General features: G+C 44.2%; 1 protein-coding gene across 3 annotated transcripts in view; it reads left to right on the forward strand.

Moving 5' to 3' along the window:
- TSKU (tsukushi, small leucine rich proteoglycan) overlaps window positions 1–14,160 on the forward strand; it is a 28,039-nt gene extending 13,879 nt beyond the window's left edge. For all 3 annotated transcript variants that reach the window (XM_063951266.1, XM_063951265.1, XM_063951264.1), the window contains one exon: window positions 12,778–14,160. In XM_063951266.1, the coding sequence (XP_063807336.1) occupies window positions 12,786–13,844 (1,059 nt within the window). In that variant the 5' untranslated portion in view covers window positions 12,778–12,785 and the 3' untranslated portion in view covers window positions 13,845–14,160. The remainder of the gene's footprint in view (window positions 1–12,777) is intronic.
- Window positions 14,161–16,796: the final 2,636 nt, after the last annotated feature.

Genomic DNA, 16,796 nt, shown 5'->3' on the forward strand with positions numbered 1-16,796 from the left:
AAATGCGAAGTCACTCCTTTCTGCATTTTTAACAAGGTAATGTCCGGAGTAGAGCCCAAAGTCGTAACACAAATTACTCCAATGATCTTACAGTGGGCGGGATGTACTAATGTACATCGCCGCCCTGCGCCATGATGCTGATCGCATATGTACTAACATATGCGATCAGCATTGCGAGGACAGCTCTTCCGATAAGAGCTGTCCTCCGCGATGCGCAGCGGCAGCCTGACTTCCGGGATTCGGCCCCAGGAGTCAGTCTGCGCATGCGTGGGGTGACGGGGGCGGCCGCAGGGCATGCTGGGAGGGATCCGATCGGATCCCTCACACAGCGCCGCGGAGAGAAGCCCATAGGCTTCTATGGACTATCGCCAGCTAAAGCTGGCGTACCCCGCCGCGGCGCTGTCCTACCGGCCGGGGGTTAGTACATCAGGAAAATGCGGTAAACAGGGAGTTTACCGCATTTTCCGCTTAGTACATCCCGCCCAGTATATTTATTAGACAGGATGAGGTGACGCTGCCATACTGTGTGTAGGAAGAAATACAAAATTATATGCCCTACTGTAAACTATAAGGATGCAGAGGATGATGATAAAATATAATAAAAACACTGATAACTGTACTGAATTAGTACATAGACTAACGTATTACATGTATTGTGTGCTTTTAATTGACATCTTCCTACCTCCGCTGCCACACATCCAGTGCCAGAGTTTGCCAGTGCTGCTGAGCCTCCTGCCCGCACCCTGCTGTGTGCCACCTTTAATATATATTTTTTGTTCTCGGTGACCATTGAAGTGCTCCTCAGCAAAGTTTATACATCATTTGTATATTAGATATTACAGAGATCTACACAATAATGTATAACTGCTGTATGTAGGCTTATTTACAACGCTTGCTAGTTGGCAGTGGGGGCAGCGTGAATCGCAGGCTGTTCCTCCAGTGCCGTCCTGTAACGGCTCACATTGAGTCTTAGTCCCGGAGTGTCTCCGGGCACCCAGCCCTGGCTCGCAGTCCATCCTGCTGATGGGGGAGTGGGATGGAATACTGAGCGTTCCAGATAAGCATCGTCCTCCTTGGCTTGAGTAATCTTGTTTTAAGACCACTTGTAAAACTATTACAGATGTTCACTAACCTACAGGAGAGATGTGATTAAAACCAGCACGCCCTGTGATCAATATGGAGGTCTCGCAGACGTAGCCCCCTGTACGGTTTCTTCAGTAAACTTGCAGAGCTCAAATAACTGACTTCTTTCTCTCATTTATTTATTGGCGCTTAACATTGTCTTTAACCCACATCATTGGAACTGGTGACCCAAACTCTGTTCTGTTCATGGTTTTCTGCAGAGCTAAACCTCTGTATTGTGTTCATGATTTCGGAGGGGCGATTCAATTGTGTAATAGGCCCTTTAAGTTGCATTTCACCCCTGTCACTTTAGATGGTGCGGTGTGCAATTGTTTTGGCACCCATTGGGTTATCACGTCCAGAAGTGCCAGGTTTAGCCGCACAAATTGAGGGGCGGGGGGGGGGGGGGGCCTGTGAGAAGCAATGTCTGCGCCGGAAGCATGCGTGCTCATACACCAGCACAATTGAATTGCTGTCGCCAGGCACCCATTAAACAATTGAATCTCCCCCTCTGAGTCCTATGGGAGAAAAGTGATTTTTAAAAAAAAAAAATTTATTAGTATTATTATTATTATTAAATATGCTGTAAGTAATATCCAGCACTAAACTGGTAGAGCGCTGCAGTTATCCAGTCAGGAGTTGGCTATAGTTTCTATTACCGTCCCAGATCCCTGACTCCTCCACAATTTCTAGATCCCCATGGAGGCTGGCTAGTGGAAGGCCCAGGTAATGTGGCATCTTATGGGAACGGATCCGAGCCTAATTCTGGGTCTCGTGAAATGCCAGTGTTTACAAAGCAGAGCGGGTTTTTTTTGTTTTGTTTTTTTAGTTCTGCGTGTGCAACTAGATTGTTTTCCTACAGAGTTGCAGTTTCAGACGGGCAGAGAAGTTAAATTAAAAAGCATTGTGTGTACCTGGATGTTGACTGAGCGGTGGCTATTGAGTGCACGGCATACAGAGAAGCGTCCATCTTATGAGCGTGTTGCCGAAGTGTTAGAATACATAGACGCTAAATTGCTCATATTGGAAGCCACACTCAGACAGCAAATCTGCACCTGCCTTAGGCCTAGTGAACGTTTCCATGGTGCGGCAGATGATGGCGTCTAAAAATGCATCAGATGGTAATTCAGCGCTGATAGTGGGCATCTCGGCCCTTGCACATTGGGATGCAGTACTTGGTAGCTGCATTTGCATAAAGACACAGACGTATGACTGGCAAAAGACGTAGATGCTGACTCTGCAGCCTCCGACTCAGGCACAGGACCGAGAGGAAGTGGGAATTAAGAAAATCTCCTTGGAAATGTGGGAAAAAATGTTATTATTTTTTTTATTTTTAACCCCTTGTGTAGTTTTCTAGAGCTGCCACTGTGCTCGGCTACATCATTTGGGGGATTTCAGATATTTAAAAAAAAAAAATACAACCCTGATATCTTGCGGCGGCGTTCCAGCTTGTGTTGGTCCCTTGTTTCACACAGATGATTGTGGTAGTGACAGAAGAGGAGATAATTGGTATTCCAGCCAGTACAGGAGAAGCCCCTGCCCACACCCAGCCCCGTCTCGAATTCGCACAGGGGGTCTTTTGTGTCCTCCATACAACAGACCAAAAGGGACTTTTCCCACTTTGTGAATTTGGTGTCACTTTGCCTTTTGTTTCCCCAGGACTGTAAAACAGCAGCCGCTTGTTATCTGTGCTGCCCGGACTCTGCTCCTACTTAGGCCGCAGCCAGTGTAGTAGTGTCTGAACTTTAACCGGCCATACCTTGTGATGTTATCGCCCTCTATAACCAGCCGCGTCCTCTGAAAACGATGTAAGTAGCATTCACGGTGACCAGTGGACGGGAAACATTTCATTATTCCCTACTACATCTTACTAGGCTGTAGATCACATGACTCAATGTCATGTAGAAGGTGGGACGTATAGTGTATCTCATATTTATTTTTCTGTTTTTATTAACAACCTGCGCATGAATAATTACACCCAGGACAATGACTATTTTATAAGAGCTGGCCCTTGCGATCTCAGGTCTTATTGGGCAAGCAAGCCGTGGGCCGGGAATCCCGTCCAGCGGGATCTTGACCGCATCCCAGTGCGGGAGGCTATAGGGATCTTTCCAGAGCTTGATACATACGGGCACGTTGCAGGCCCATCGCATTCTCTGGGGGCTGCAGTGCAGCTGAGGACCTCTTTTATACCACATTTTGGAGCTTAGTACATACTGCCCAGAGGGGGAATACTTGGGTCAGCATTGTTCATTTGGCAGGTGAAAGTTATTTTAAACGGTGGTGGGGGTGTGGATGATATACATGCGTGCCCCCCATGCCCTAAAGACTGGCATCACTTCTATTACAAATTCTTCACCCACTCCAGAAATGCCACATCTGGCAGAGGGTGTTACTGAAAACATAGTGATTGATTGTATTGGCATAGGCGGACAGCAAGAGCATCGATGGTTGGGGCAATAGATTCTGTGGAGTATTATAATAAGTCATGAAACTTGGACAGCGCCAATTTTTAAAGGGGTTGGGTATGTGATCCTGGTTGGCGGGATGTCAGCGGTCACATGACGACACGCATCCTGACAATGTCGACAGGGGATGAGGTAATTATATTTTGTACATGCAGCCCTGTCTCTCACATTATTGCTTCTTTCTCCCCCCTGTGTTGCCATGTGTTTAGATCATCAGAGTTGTTTGCTTTTTTTATCTTGGAGTTTCCCTGGGAAACGGCAAAAAGCTGCTCTTGGTACACTTGTGTCCCAGGGCACAACACAGCTGCTTGCTGTTAGAGGTCAGAGAAAAGAGTTCTGCTTAATGTTACAACTACAGAGCGAAACAATTTGGATTTATGAGTGGAGTGTGATGCTACAAATCTGCTTCTTCCACTATATAACTCTGTCTTTGACTTCGTACCGCCTCCTCACAGCATGTCACATGCAGGCTTGTCCTCTCCTGATATAGTCTGTGCTGCTGAGAACCCTGTTCCTTCCACTATATAGCTCTGTCTGTGGCCTCCTGCTGCCTCCATTCCCCTCCTCACATCATGTCACTGCCCCTGTCACATGCAGCCTGTCCTCACTAATACATCTCATCTCCTGATATACTCTGTGCTGCTGGGGTCCCTGCTCCTTCCACTATATAACCCTCAGTATGTGTGTTCCTGCTGCCCCCATTCCCACCCTCATATTATGGTGTCTATTCATGAAGCAGTGAAGAGTGGCGAAGTGAGCCAGTGAAGAAGTTGCCCATGGCAACCAGTCGGCTGCGCTGTACAATTGTATAGTATGCAGATTTATAAATGTTCCTTCAAAGCTGGTTGCCATGGGCAGCTTCTCCACTGGCTCACTTCTCCACTCTTTTTTTTTTTTTTTTTTTTCACTGCTTTGTGAATATATACCAGTCTGTCACTGCCCCTGTCACTGGCACAATCCCCCAAGTAAGAAAGTCACCACCTGCCACAGCATCAGGTCTTTAATCTCCTGACATACTCTGCACTGCTGTGACAATTCTTTTTATGTGGTTGGTTAGTAAAGAGGCTACACATTTCAGCGAAAAAAGATTGATTACAGTAAAACAGTCAGGCCCTATTCAAATACACCGTGAAAACACAAAAGGGGGAAAAAGTGTTTAGGAACGAATGAATTAATCTTCAGACGGTAATAAGCACCTATAAGGAGACTTGATATTAATGAGTCAGTAGTCTCCATTGAGTCCCATAGTAAAGTGGACCGTTCCAGTGTAATACATGATATAGGCAGCTTAACACCTGGAAACCCCTTTACAATAGGACTCCTTAACTCCTGTAATACAGCTCCCAGCATTGCATACTGGGGACTGCAGGTTGCGGCACATCGCGTGTGTGTGTGTGTGTGTGTGTGTGTGTGTGTGTGTGTGTGTGTAACCTGTATGTATAATAAGCACACAGTGACTGAACGGAGCCGGTAAATATCTGTATGTCTACAGCTGGTAACATTTACATACTGGGTTGGGTTGTTTTTTAATTATTAATATATCCCAGCATTACTGTGCTGATAATGGGCTACATTTTGTGTAGAGCAAATGGATTAAACGGTTGTTGCAGAATTTATTGCATTCCGCATTTGTTCTGGGAAATGCACATGATTTGGTGACTGTGATAATAGAAGCATATCCTATAGAAGAGCCTCTGCTGCAGCGTTCGTCCCTGGTGGCAGAACCTCCTTTTTTGTTCAGCCTTGCTTGGTGCATGGACACCCAGACCCCTTGCACCAGGGCCGGATCTAGGGGGGGGGCGAAGGGGGCGACGGCCCCCCCTAACAGTCATAGCCACGCCCACTTTTGAGCAGAAGAGAGCTCTACTGGGAGAGCCTGAGGCAGAACGATGTGCTGCAGCTTATACCACAGCAGCACAGAGGAGCCAGGAGAGCAAGGGTTACAGAGCATTTGCCCCTCACTTGCTGGTGTGTGGGTACTAGGGCTAATAAATACAATTACCCCATGGCACAGTCGCATGTACATAGAACGATCACAAAGCTCTATCTCCGTCTCACTCAAAAGTTCAGTCAGAATTGAGAGGAGGAGGAGTTAGGATTGCAGATGGGAGGAGTCAAGATTACAGTAAACCGCCCCCCCTAAAGAAAAGTCTAGATCCGTCCCTGCCTTGCACACAAGGACTAGTCTGTACAGCTCCTCATTTTCATAATGCTCCCTGCATGACCCCTCTCCACGTGTATAATGCAGTACAGCTGTGACGCCCTCGGCTCACTTTCACATTCTTGCTGTGCATGAGATGGGTGGGGAAGTAAAAATCTGTTCTGTGCTCTCTCCCGGCGCAGATGACCGGATCTGCCGGAATAAGCTGCATATCTGCCAGGTCTGGAGGGGGACTGTCACCGCCGTCCTAGAGTCATGTCTTTGAGGTTTGTCCTCATGTCTCATATACTGTAGCAGTGTCTGTGGCATTTAAGGGGTATTTTGGGGGGGGGATAGGGCTTGCTGGGTGCGCTCTTAGATGAGACGTGCGACTGTACCCGCAAATCATGCAACGTCCCTTCCTGCGTATCCTGCCTGGTCTCCCAAAACACAAATGTTGGAAGTTAAGGAGCTTGACATATTTTGCACCCACTAAAAAAAGTTAGACATTTGGACTAAAGTTAATTGTAATTTTTTTTACTTTCTAGTGAATTTATTGCTTTGTAAATTTTGTTACATTTCAGCGGTGGGAAGTTGCTGCTATAACATACTTATAGGCATGACATTCTACTATGGGGCAGATTCCATTATCCCGGGGACCTGCCAGAACTTCCAGCTGCGCACTTTGCGTGTAATTACAGCAGGAGAAACTTGCTAGAGCAATTTAGAGCAGAGAAATACTCTGCAGGTTATCTTCAATGCGATAGAACATTAAGCATATATTTTGCAGCATTGCCTACTACGTTTTGGGGTATTATTATAGATAGGCTTGCCCCATACTATCCCTTTAAATTGGGTGGCACTTGATATGCCGGCTGTCGGGATCCTGGCGCTCAGCATACCGACACCGGAGTCCCGACAGCCGGCATACCGACAACTATTTTCCACGACACCCCTGGAGGAAGAATAAATAGCGTGGCGCGGGTATCGCGCCACCGTGCCCGCAGCATGGGGACCACAGTGAGCCCACAAGGGGCTTTTTTGCGCTCGCCCCGCTGCCGGTATAACGAGATATTTAAAGCCTAGCACAAGCTTCTTATGTTTAGGTGTAGGCCATCCTCCTCTGTTCCAGAATCCTGTATAGACAATTACTAATTGAACAGCGTTCCTGATTGTCCACGTTTTCCTGTGCTATGCCGATACCCCTGGGATCACCCAAATATGCGATCGACTGTCTCGCATGCCTAATGGGCATCCGACAGAGACTACAGGTGTCATTTCTTCTCCAGAGCCGCGCCAAGACCTGATCAACCAGCCAATAATGAACGTGCACAAAATCAGCTGTTCACACGTCTTCATAAAATGAGCACATTAGCTATGTACCAGCAATCACGGCAACCTGACTGCACGTCAAACTGTACAGTAAAAAGCAGAGCATTTGGTAGATACTGCTGCTGGCGGTGTCCTAATTATCTTCACATGTTATCCCACACGGCTGTGCGAACAGGATCCTCTGCAACCTGGAGGAACAAAAAGCTGCAGCTGTGTTTTTCATGTCTTTGTCTTTTCTTTACACTGTTTTGCAACTTTGTGACCTGTAATTTTATTTGGCTATCTACATTATTCCAGATTTTAAATTTAATGCCATTTTTTTTTTTTCTCTCTACCAGAGTTGCGTTGTGGGGGGACGGCAGTGGGTGATAAATTCCTTTGTTTGCTCTTGTGGCACAAATTTTAAGGCTGCGGAAAGTAGAGAAGAAATAGGTTTATTGATTCTGCAAGTTGCCGTTTTATCAAATGTCTTCCTAAGTGACAGGCTATATGTTTTCAGTAAACACGCTGGGGACACCAGCTGAATTCTGTTTTTTGTATAGCCTATGGTATTGTTAACCGTTATGGTGCTTTTGCAGAATAAATGCACCCAGAACTACATTTTATATTTTGTGTGTTTATTTGCAGAGAAGTGAAACGAGAATCGGTTACCTGTGCTGCCCAGAGGCCGGCGGTACTTTCTCCTGCTCATTTGGGCTGTCGACAACTGACAGTTGTCAAAGCCACTCCCATTCAGATGAAAGGGATCTAGCAGGGGATGTGATTCAACAAACTCCCATTTAAAAAAAAAAAAAAAAAAAATCTTATCACACATTATTTTTTTTTTTTATTTTTTTTTTAAACACAGCCGTCCAGATCCTCTGGCTGAAATTACTAATTTTATAAATCATCATGCTTTGGAAGTGTTGTCATCTGGGTAGGATTTGGATGGATTAGGGTTTAAGTGTGAAGGTTTGGAGGAGTTTATCTTGGCCCAACTTGACTTCTGGGATTTTAATTTTTTTTTCTGGTACAATTGTGACCTAAATGAACACTTCAGTCCCTATGGGGTCAATTCTATTCAGCGACAGTTAAACAGCGCCGGGAGTTTGCTCCCGGCGCTATTCAATACAGCGACGACCGACCCTCAATTGTCGGGAATTCTTCTCTCATACCCAGGGGAATGAGAGAAGAAACCCGACAAAAGTGCTGCCGCGAGGCTGATTCTGTCGGGAATCTGCATCGCCGCGGGTAGTTAAGTCGGAGAATGCCCGTCCTCCCGACAAAACTACCTGTTAAGTCGGCGAGAACGGGCCATCGCCGACTTAACTGGAGCTGAATTGAATAGCGTCGGGAGCAAACCCCCGGCGCTGTTCAACTGTCGCTGAATAGAATTGACCCCATATGTGTCCGCCAAGGAGGATTGTCTCAGTGCAGATAGAGCTCAGAAGAGCATTCCAAGCCCCTCTGCTCACTACTTCATGTGACTGTGGTTGTCATTGCAATCCATGATACACTGGGGTCGATTCAATTCGGCAACTTATGAATAGCGCTGGGAATTAGCTCCCGACGCTATTCAATTCAGTTCCAGTTAAGTCGGCGATGTCCCGTTCTCGCCGACTAAACAGGTTGAATTGTCGGGAGAACGGGCATTCTCCGACTTAACTCCCCGGCGTGAGGCTGATTCCCGACAGAATCAGCCTCGCGCCGGCCGCGAGGCAGCACTTTTGTCGGGTTTTTTCTTTCATCCCCTGGGGATGAGAGAAGAATTCCCGACAATTGCAGGTAACTAGCAGCTGAATTGAATAGCATCGGGAGCTAATTCCCGGCGCTATTCATAAGTTGCCGAATTGAATCGACCCCACTGTAGAGCTATCAATCAGTCTGAAAACACCCAGAGTTTAAATAGTAAATACCAAGATTCTTCTTATTCTTCCTGCCTCAGTGATTTATGCTGTAGAATTTTTTTTTTTTTTTTTGTATATTATTTAATATCATTTTTTTATTTATTTATTTGAAGGCTTTCTTGGACTTGACCACATCTTCAAGTTGTAACTACTGTATTCATCAGATTTCCAAGTCTTTTTTGGCTGCCCACCTGAAAGAGCTGGGCTTTGATAGACCGTTTCAATGAAAAGGCAAATTGTACTAAAGTGGTGTTCCTTTTTCTTTTGTTGCCTCCAGAACTTTCACATTTCATTCACAAGAGCTGTAAACATTCTTTGAATTGCATTCATTATGGCCATCAATGGAGCGAATCCCACAGAAGGGTAAATAGTTGGTAGACACACCTCAGGTAGAATCCTGTCTGGACCAGTTTTGACATCAATTAACGCCTCAAACTTCAAAGGTCTGTCAGGAAATTGAGGCTGCTCTCCAATATGTGTGTGGGTGTGGGGGGTTGTTTTAGTCAAGGGGGAGTCTCCCCAGTGGCCCTCTGCTGCAGACAATGACTACAGCAGCCAGAAAATTGGGGCACACTTGTTTGATAGACTAGACTAGTCCCCTCTTTTAAACTAGGTTCCCCATAGATCTAATCGCTTGTAGGGCAGTGTGGAAACACCACAGAAAAATTATACAGCCCAAGAAAGGACCAAATCCCCCCCCCAACATGGATTCTATTAATGTCTTTCAAGTAATGGGGGGGGGGGGGGGCACATCTTAATGCTTATTGTCTGATCATAAAACAATAGCACCCTAGTAGCTACGGTCTCCAGACAATAATAACCCAACACTCTGGAAAATTTCTTGGGGCACATTCAGTGACCTCCCCACCTAGCTTCCTTAGGTACTTGGTCGTTTCAAAACAGGAAATGCAAGGTGGAAGTAGCATTTGTCTAATCTCCATCTTGTGTTCAATAAAATCTGTGTCCCCCCCCCCCCCCATCCCCACTCATTTAATACAGAAGGTCTTTAAGTTTTAAAAATGATGGAATGGGCTGCCATATTAATCCTACGCATTGTAAACATTAGATGGGAAAGAATAGGTTTTCATATGTAAATCTGCACTTCTGTATAGATTCCTGCCTTTTGCTGTCATGGGAAAGGTGGATTAATGCTGACTGAAGTATTTATTTGTGGTGATTACAGGAATATATAACTGAAAAACAGCTGTCTGCACTTTGTCAGCACTACAAAACGGAGTGTACCCAGCAACGTAGAAAAGGGATTTGTTAAAAGTTTGATCAAAATATTGAGGGCGTCTATTCATGAAGCAGTGAAACGAGTGGAGGTGTCTACCCTGAACTCTGCTCTGTTTATATAGCACACACGTTCCGCAGCGCTTCAGTCAGAATATTTCAATCCCTCACATATATCCTAGTGGAGCTTACAATCTGTTTCCTGTCACATGGGCTTTAAGTTGCTAGTGTTAATTTTCGACAGGATTGAAGTAACCTACAGGTATGTTTTTGGAGTGCGGGAGGAAACTGGAGCACCCGGAGGCACCCCGTGAGCATCGGGTTTACCTACAAACTGTACAGATAGGCCCTGGTTGTAAATTAAGCTATGACCACAGTGCTGTGAGGTTACAATTCTACCCACTGTGCAACCGTGCTGTCCCAATAATAAAGGTCAAATTTCCAAATTTAGTTTGGGAGAGAAAAAAAAAACCCAAAACTTAAATCATTTTTGTAAATGACAATATAGACAACTTATACAGAGCTAGGCATGTGTTTTTGGTGTAGTCCTCCCCCCGCCCTCTTTTTATCTTTTTATTTTTTGTGTGTTTGGATTACCTCCGCTCTAGAAACGATTACCTGTAAGATTGACGCGCCTTCACAGTGTAAACTAGTCTGTATGCTTCAGTCCGGTTTGTGTTACTTACAAGGACATGTCGTGTTTTGTCATCGTACCCCCCCCTCCCAAACAATAGGCACCATGCCATCTCTTTACACTACAGTAACTATTAGTATTTACACGTATTGCTCGGACGATGTTCCTAAGGGGCGTGTAATGGGAGCCTACGCTTTGGCTGGCCAATCTGTATAAATAAGACTCAGTTACTTGGCAGAATGAAATTCTGCCCGCTGTATTTGAATGACTGTCGTCCGCTGGTCAGGTTTTCATGAATCTCCCACTCGTCAGCAATTCCGAAACGATTGTTCATTTGCCTATAATAACCCAAGATGATGTGTCCAAAGATTATACTCTATCCTACGAAAGGAGGAATTCTGTTTGCCTGTACATGTGTTCCGTATTGGGCAATATGGCTGCAGCAATAGCCCCCTTGCTTAAAGAGGGGCAAATGACTTGTGTTAGAATGGGTTTCGGTCTGAAGATCGACAATGTTTAGGTCGACCACTGTAGGTCGACAGTCACTAGGTTGACATGGATGGAAGGTCGACAGGGTTTCTAGGTCGACATGTGCTAGGTCAACAGGTCTAAAGGTCGACATGAGTTTTTCACATTTTTTTTTTTCTTCTTTTTTTGAATTTTTTCATACTTAACGATCCACGTGGACTACGATTGAAACGGTAATCTGTGCCGAGCGAAGCGGTAGCGGAGCGAAGGCACCATGCCCGAAGCATGGCGAGCGAAGCCGTGCACTAATTTGGGATCCCGGTCACTCTACGAAGAAAACGACAAAAAAAAAAAAATCCTCATGTCAACCTTTAGACCTGTCGACCTAGCACATGTCGACCTAGAAACCCTGTCGACCTTCCATCCATGTCGACCTAGTGACTGTCTACTTACAGTGGTCGACCTAAACATTGTCGACCTAGATACTGTCGATTTGATGAACCACACCCATTAGAATTGCCCCACACTTTTGTATATTCATAGTCTTACAGCCAGAGCAGATAATTCATTATCTATATTAGACAGTAATACATACCCTAGAAGATGCTTGCATCTGAAATACAGGGTGGAATATATTTTTGGGGAGTCAGTGTCGTACTTGCATATGTATATATCTGACCAGAAAGCAGAACAAGGAGATAAAGTTGAGCCCAAAAGAAGAACAATTAGCCCTGTACAGAGACAGTTCTGGTCATAGGCCCTATAGGAGCCTAGGTTGCATTGCTCAGTTGGGGCACCCAGCAGGCACGGTGGTGGGATTGACTGCAATTTAAGGCACATAAGCTGAAATCTTGACCAGGGCACCAAAATTGGTCAAGGCCCACTCTGGTATCCACATATTGGAGAATATTGACAAAACATTGCTATGCAACGTGCATGGGTGCCCAAACACAATTGAATTGTGTCAATTGTTTGGGTGTCTAAAAAGTTCCCATTTAGACGTGATTTTTAGGCGCCCCACACAATTGAATCAGCCCCATAGAGTCCGATGACCTAAAGTTGTTGACATATCCTATTGCTCATATGGCTGCAACTCCTCTACTCTATATTTCACAAGTGTCTTGTTCAGGAATTGGGCAAAGGTCTGTTTGTTGATGTACATTCCAATAGATATTTCCATGTATTTGTGTGGCCATGAACACGTGTTTTTTTAAAGCCAGGAATGTAATCCAGAAGCGATATGCTTAAAGTCCTATATTTCCCCATGGTTCGAGAAATCTCATAGGCTGGCTCAATTTATCACTTTTTTTTTTTTTTTTTTGGTTTCCGGAAACTGGCACAGCAATAATTACTATAAGCATGTTGGATCACAAACCAAAAATATTGGGTCTTCATTAGTAAATGTGAAAGATATCCTATTGGTATCATTACTAGTGTATAAACAAGTGAATGCATAATTGTAACTAAATTTTTGTGTTTTATTACCCATTTTAGGTGTAACCATGGGGCTCGTTGCCTGGTACGGTCTCCTTCTTCTTCTCACCAGCATTGCGTCTGCCAGCAAGCCTTGCTTCCCGGGATGTTCATGTGAAGTGGAATCATTTGGTTTGTTTGACAGCTTTAGCCTGACCAAAGTGGATTGCAGTGGGGTGGGTTCCCACATTCTTCCCGTCTCTCTCCCTCTGGATACAACTTACCTGGATCTATCGTCAAACAAGCTGGAAAGTGTCAACGAGTCTGCGTTGTCTGGACCTGGCTACACCACCCTGATCAACCTTAACCTGAGTTACAACCGGATTGTGAGAATCTCTTCTACCACATTCTCCAAATTGCGATACCTGGAGTCTTTAGATTTGAGCAACAACCGGCTGGAGGCTCTTCCAGATCACAATTTCTTTTACTCGCCCCTCGTGGAACTTGACCTGAGTTTTAACACGTTAGTTGACATTAAGATCAATGCATTCGCCTCTCAAAATAATGGCAAAGCCATAAGCATTGATCTTTCAAATAATTTGATCAGCTCTATATCGAGAAGTTCTGATGGTCCCGTTCCAAACATCCGGAGTTTGAATCTGTCCGGAAACCGATTACATTCGGTGTGCAATCTTCAAGGAATTCCTGTACGTTATCTTAACTTGGATAAAAACCCCATTTCTAAAATTGAGAAGAATGACTTTTTGGGGCTTAAAGACTTAACGCATCTGTCTCTCAGTAATATGGAAAATTTAACTGAGATTGCTCCACACAGCTTTAATGAGTTATCCTCTCTCCAAGTTCTTGACTTTTCAAACAACCCCAACCTAAAAACTCTTAGCAAAGATGTCTTTTTTGGCTTGAACTCCTTACAAGAGTTGAACTTGATAAACTTAGGTTTGGCCTCTTTACCCAAGAACACCCTCACATACTTACCAGCCATGAAAAGTATTACCTGGGGGAAAAACATTCATTGTATCAAGACTATGAAGGAAAGCCAGTTCCATCTACAAAACGGACTGGTCCGAAGGGAAGTCCTGGTGTGCCGTAATGATCGAGGTGCTGTGCCAGCACAAGACGTGTTGTAATTTTTCATTCTCGTGTACAGAGTTCTGCCTATTGAGAGACCATGTGCCTTTTTTTGAAAAGATTTGTCAGTAATTTATTAATTGTTTTTTGTTTTTGTTTTTTTATTTTTATGAGCAATTTTAGTTTAGACTTCTCACTGCAGCAGCCATGCATTATAACTTTTTTTTTTTTGTACGGATTTACAAATCAACAGATTCCTACCAATCCACGTTTGGACGAGTGTCCATTACCGACCAATATGTAAAGACTTTTTTAATATGTTTAATTTTTTTTTATATGTGCTATGCTTGAATAAAAGGAATTTTTTACATTTTAGCCTGTTGTCATCCTATATAATAAACTCTAACGGGTCTATTTACTAAGCCTTAGACGGAGATAAAGTACCGGCCAACCAGCTCCTAACTGTCATTTTTCAAACCCAGCCTGTGACATGGTAGTTAGGAGCTGATTGGCTGGTACTTTATCGCCGTCCACTTTCTCTGTTCATAGCTTAATAAATAGACCCCTTTCACTGCTCCTCACCTCTATGGGGGGGATTCAAGTGTTTTGCACGTCAGCGGCCACTAGATGGTGCCCAAGAGAGCATTTAAAGTGTTTCTCCGTTCGGGTGAGCACAGCTGCAGGCGCTGACATTACTGTTGTATAGTTCTGTCACTCCTGATGAAGTCGAAATGTGTATATCCTATACCTTCTTGAAGTTTTACAAAACCAATTAAAATAGGGATCATTCCATATAAATGGGCAGATGACGAACGATCAACTGCCTATTTATGAGAAATGATCCCTGCAGTCATATGCCTTTCTGTGTAACTGGACCAGACACTACAAATCTCTCACAAGGGACACAAACAAAAAAAATATGCATATAAAGCCATTTCTTGTTTCAGGTCTGCAGTAGAAATAGACTAACTTATTGGTTAAGGATCTTGACATCTACAAAACAAACAATTGCAATATACATGTTGAATATGAAGAGTTCACATGTGACCACCTTGCAATAACGTTCCATTCACTGCTAGTATAAGGAGATCAGAAGCCCCGATGGAGTTCTAGAGACTGTACACTTGGGCTTTTTTATTTTTTTAAACTTTTTATTTTAGAAGCACTGCATGACACCCGAGATCAACAAAATAGGGAGATCAGTCACAAAGAGAATACAGTACATTTTTACAATTTCTTACAAAACTACAAAAATCTACGCAACAAAAGTAATACACCCCATAAATACAATACAGGATGGGGACATTTCATCTTCGAAAAATAGTAGGCAGGAAAGAAAAAAATTTTGTAAAAAGAGTAGAGATCGATATAAGAAAAGAGAGAGAAGAAGAAAAGTGTAATTTTTTTTAAAAATAGGGTGGAAAGTGAACCAATGGCTCCATGTCTGATGGTATGAAGGCAAAGTATTGTTTAAAAGGGAGGTAATAAACTCCATGGTAGAAACATACAAAGGTCTCTCAATTAGGGCTTGGATGGAGGTAAAGGTGATGGAGATAGAGATGTATTAAGCCTGGATAAGTGATAGTGGAAGGTGATAACGCACCAGCCAGTCAGCTCCTAACTGTCAAAGTACAGGCTGGGGCGGAAAATTACAGGAGCTGACTGGCTGGTGCGTTTTCGGGTTCACTACGATATGCCGGCGGTCGGGCTCCCGGTGACCAGCATACCGGCGCCGGGAGCCCGACCGCCGGCTTACACGAGGGAGAATAAGTGTCGGTATGCCGGCTGTCGGGATCCCGGCGCCGGTATACTGTGCACCGGGATCCCGTCAGTCGGCATACTGAAAACCACCCGCGTTTTCACCTTCCACTTTATCACTTCTCCAGGCTTAATAAATCTGCCCCAAAGTACCAACCTACCAGCTCCTAACTGTCATTTTTCAAACCCAGCCTGTAACATGGCAGTTAGGATTTGATTGGCTGGTGCTTTTTCTCCATGCTAGGCTTAGTAAAAAGACCCCACAGTACCACAACTGGTTAATACGGGCAGCATAAGTGGGAGAATGAGGAGATTTCCATTGTTCTTGAAGCTCTACATTAATGCTTGGGCTTTTTACTTTGTTTACAAGTCTGACCTAACTGGCCATACATAAAGTGCAATCCGGGGAAGATTGGGTTGAGATAATCCACCAGTTTTTTTTTTGTTTTTTTTTTGGGGGGGTGGGGGGGGTTTGAGGAGGGGGTTATGTGTTTTGTACAAGGGGAACAAATCTAATCCCTCAAACTGTTCTGTGAGCAAAAGTCCCAGGTAAGAAAAAAGAAAAACTTAGGAATTGTGAACGTAATGGGTTATGTCTGTTTTCTGGTGACCGTTTATTGCCGTTTTCCCTTCTTCAGGATCATAACCTGTTTTGGTGACACACAAGGAAATAACCTTTGTTATTAAAGTCCTTGCTCCAGGCAGTAGTGGTAGTTTTTATATGTATAGATATGTAATGCAGACATCCAATGTGGCCTTTAGGGTCTTAAAGGAAGACCCCAAGTAAGGTGCCCACCTTATAACTTCCAATGGTTAATGATGGGAGCCGCTTACCAAAATATAATAGTTCACCAATTTAAGCAGTGAACTTAAAACTTTCTAGACGCAGACCCTTTCATTTTCACATCTTGTACTCCCACCCATCTGCCCATCCCCCCTCCTGAATGAAACGGACCAGTCCCAGTAACCCAGCTGGTTCCATCATCTATGATTCTGATCTATACTGGGCTTTGGCCCACACAGACTGGGTTTGTACATTTTTTTTTTTTTTTTTTTTTATATTAATTTATTTTTTTTTGTGATTTTATTTCCCCAGCAAACTTCAAACAAACAGGATCTGATCTAGAGTTGGATGTCGGATCATATGGAGAATTCACTAATGGCCCCTAGCATAACATGCCCACTAGAGGGCGCATCTATAAGGGCTGATGTGAAGAGATGCGCTCCTTTAAATTGCTAATGATTGTTTTGTG

The sequence above is a fragment of the Pseudophryne corroboree genome, chromosome 2 (assembly GCF_028390025.1).
Source record: "Pseudophryne corroboree isolate aPseCor3 chromosome 2, aPseCor3.hap2, whole genome shotgun sequence".
Classification (NCBI taxonomy): domain Eukaryota; kingdom Metazoa; phylum Chordata; class Amphibia; order Anura; family Myobatrachidae; genus Pseudophryne; species Pseudophryne corroboree.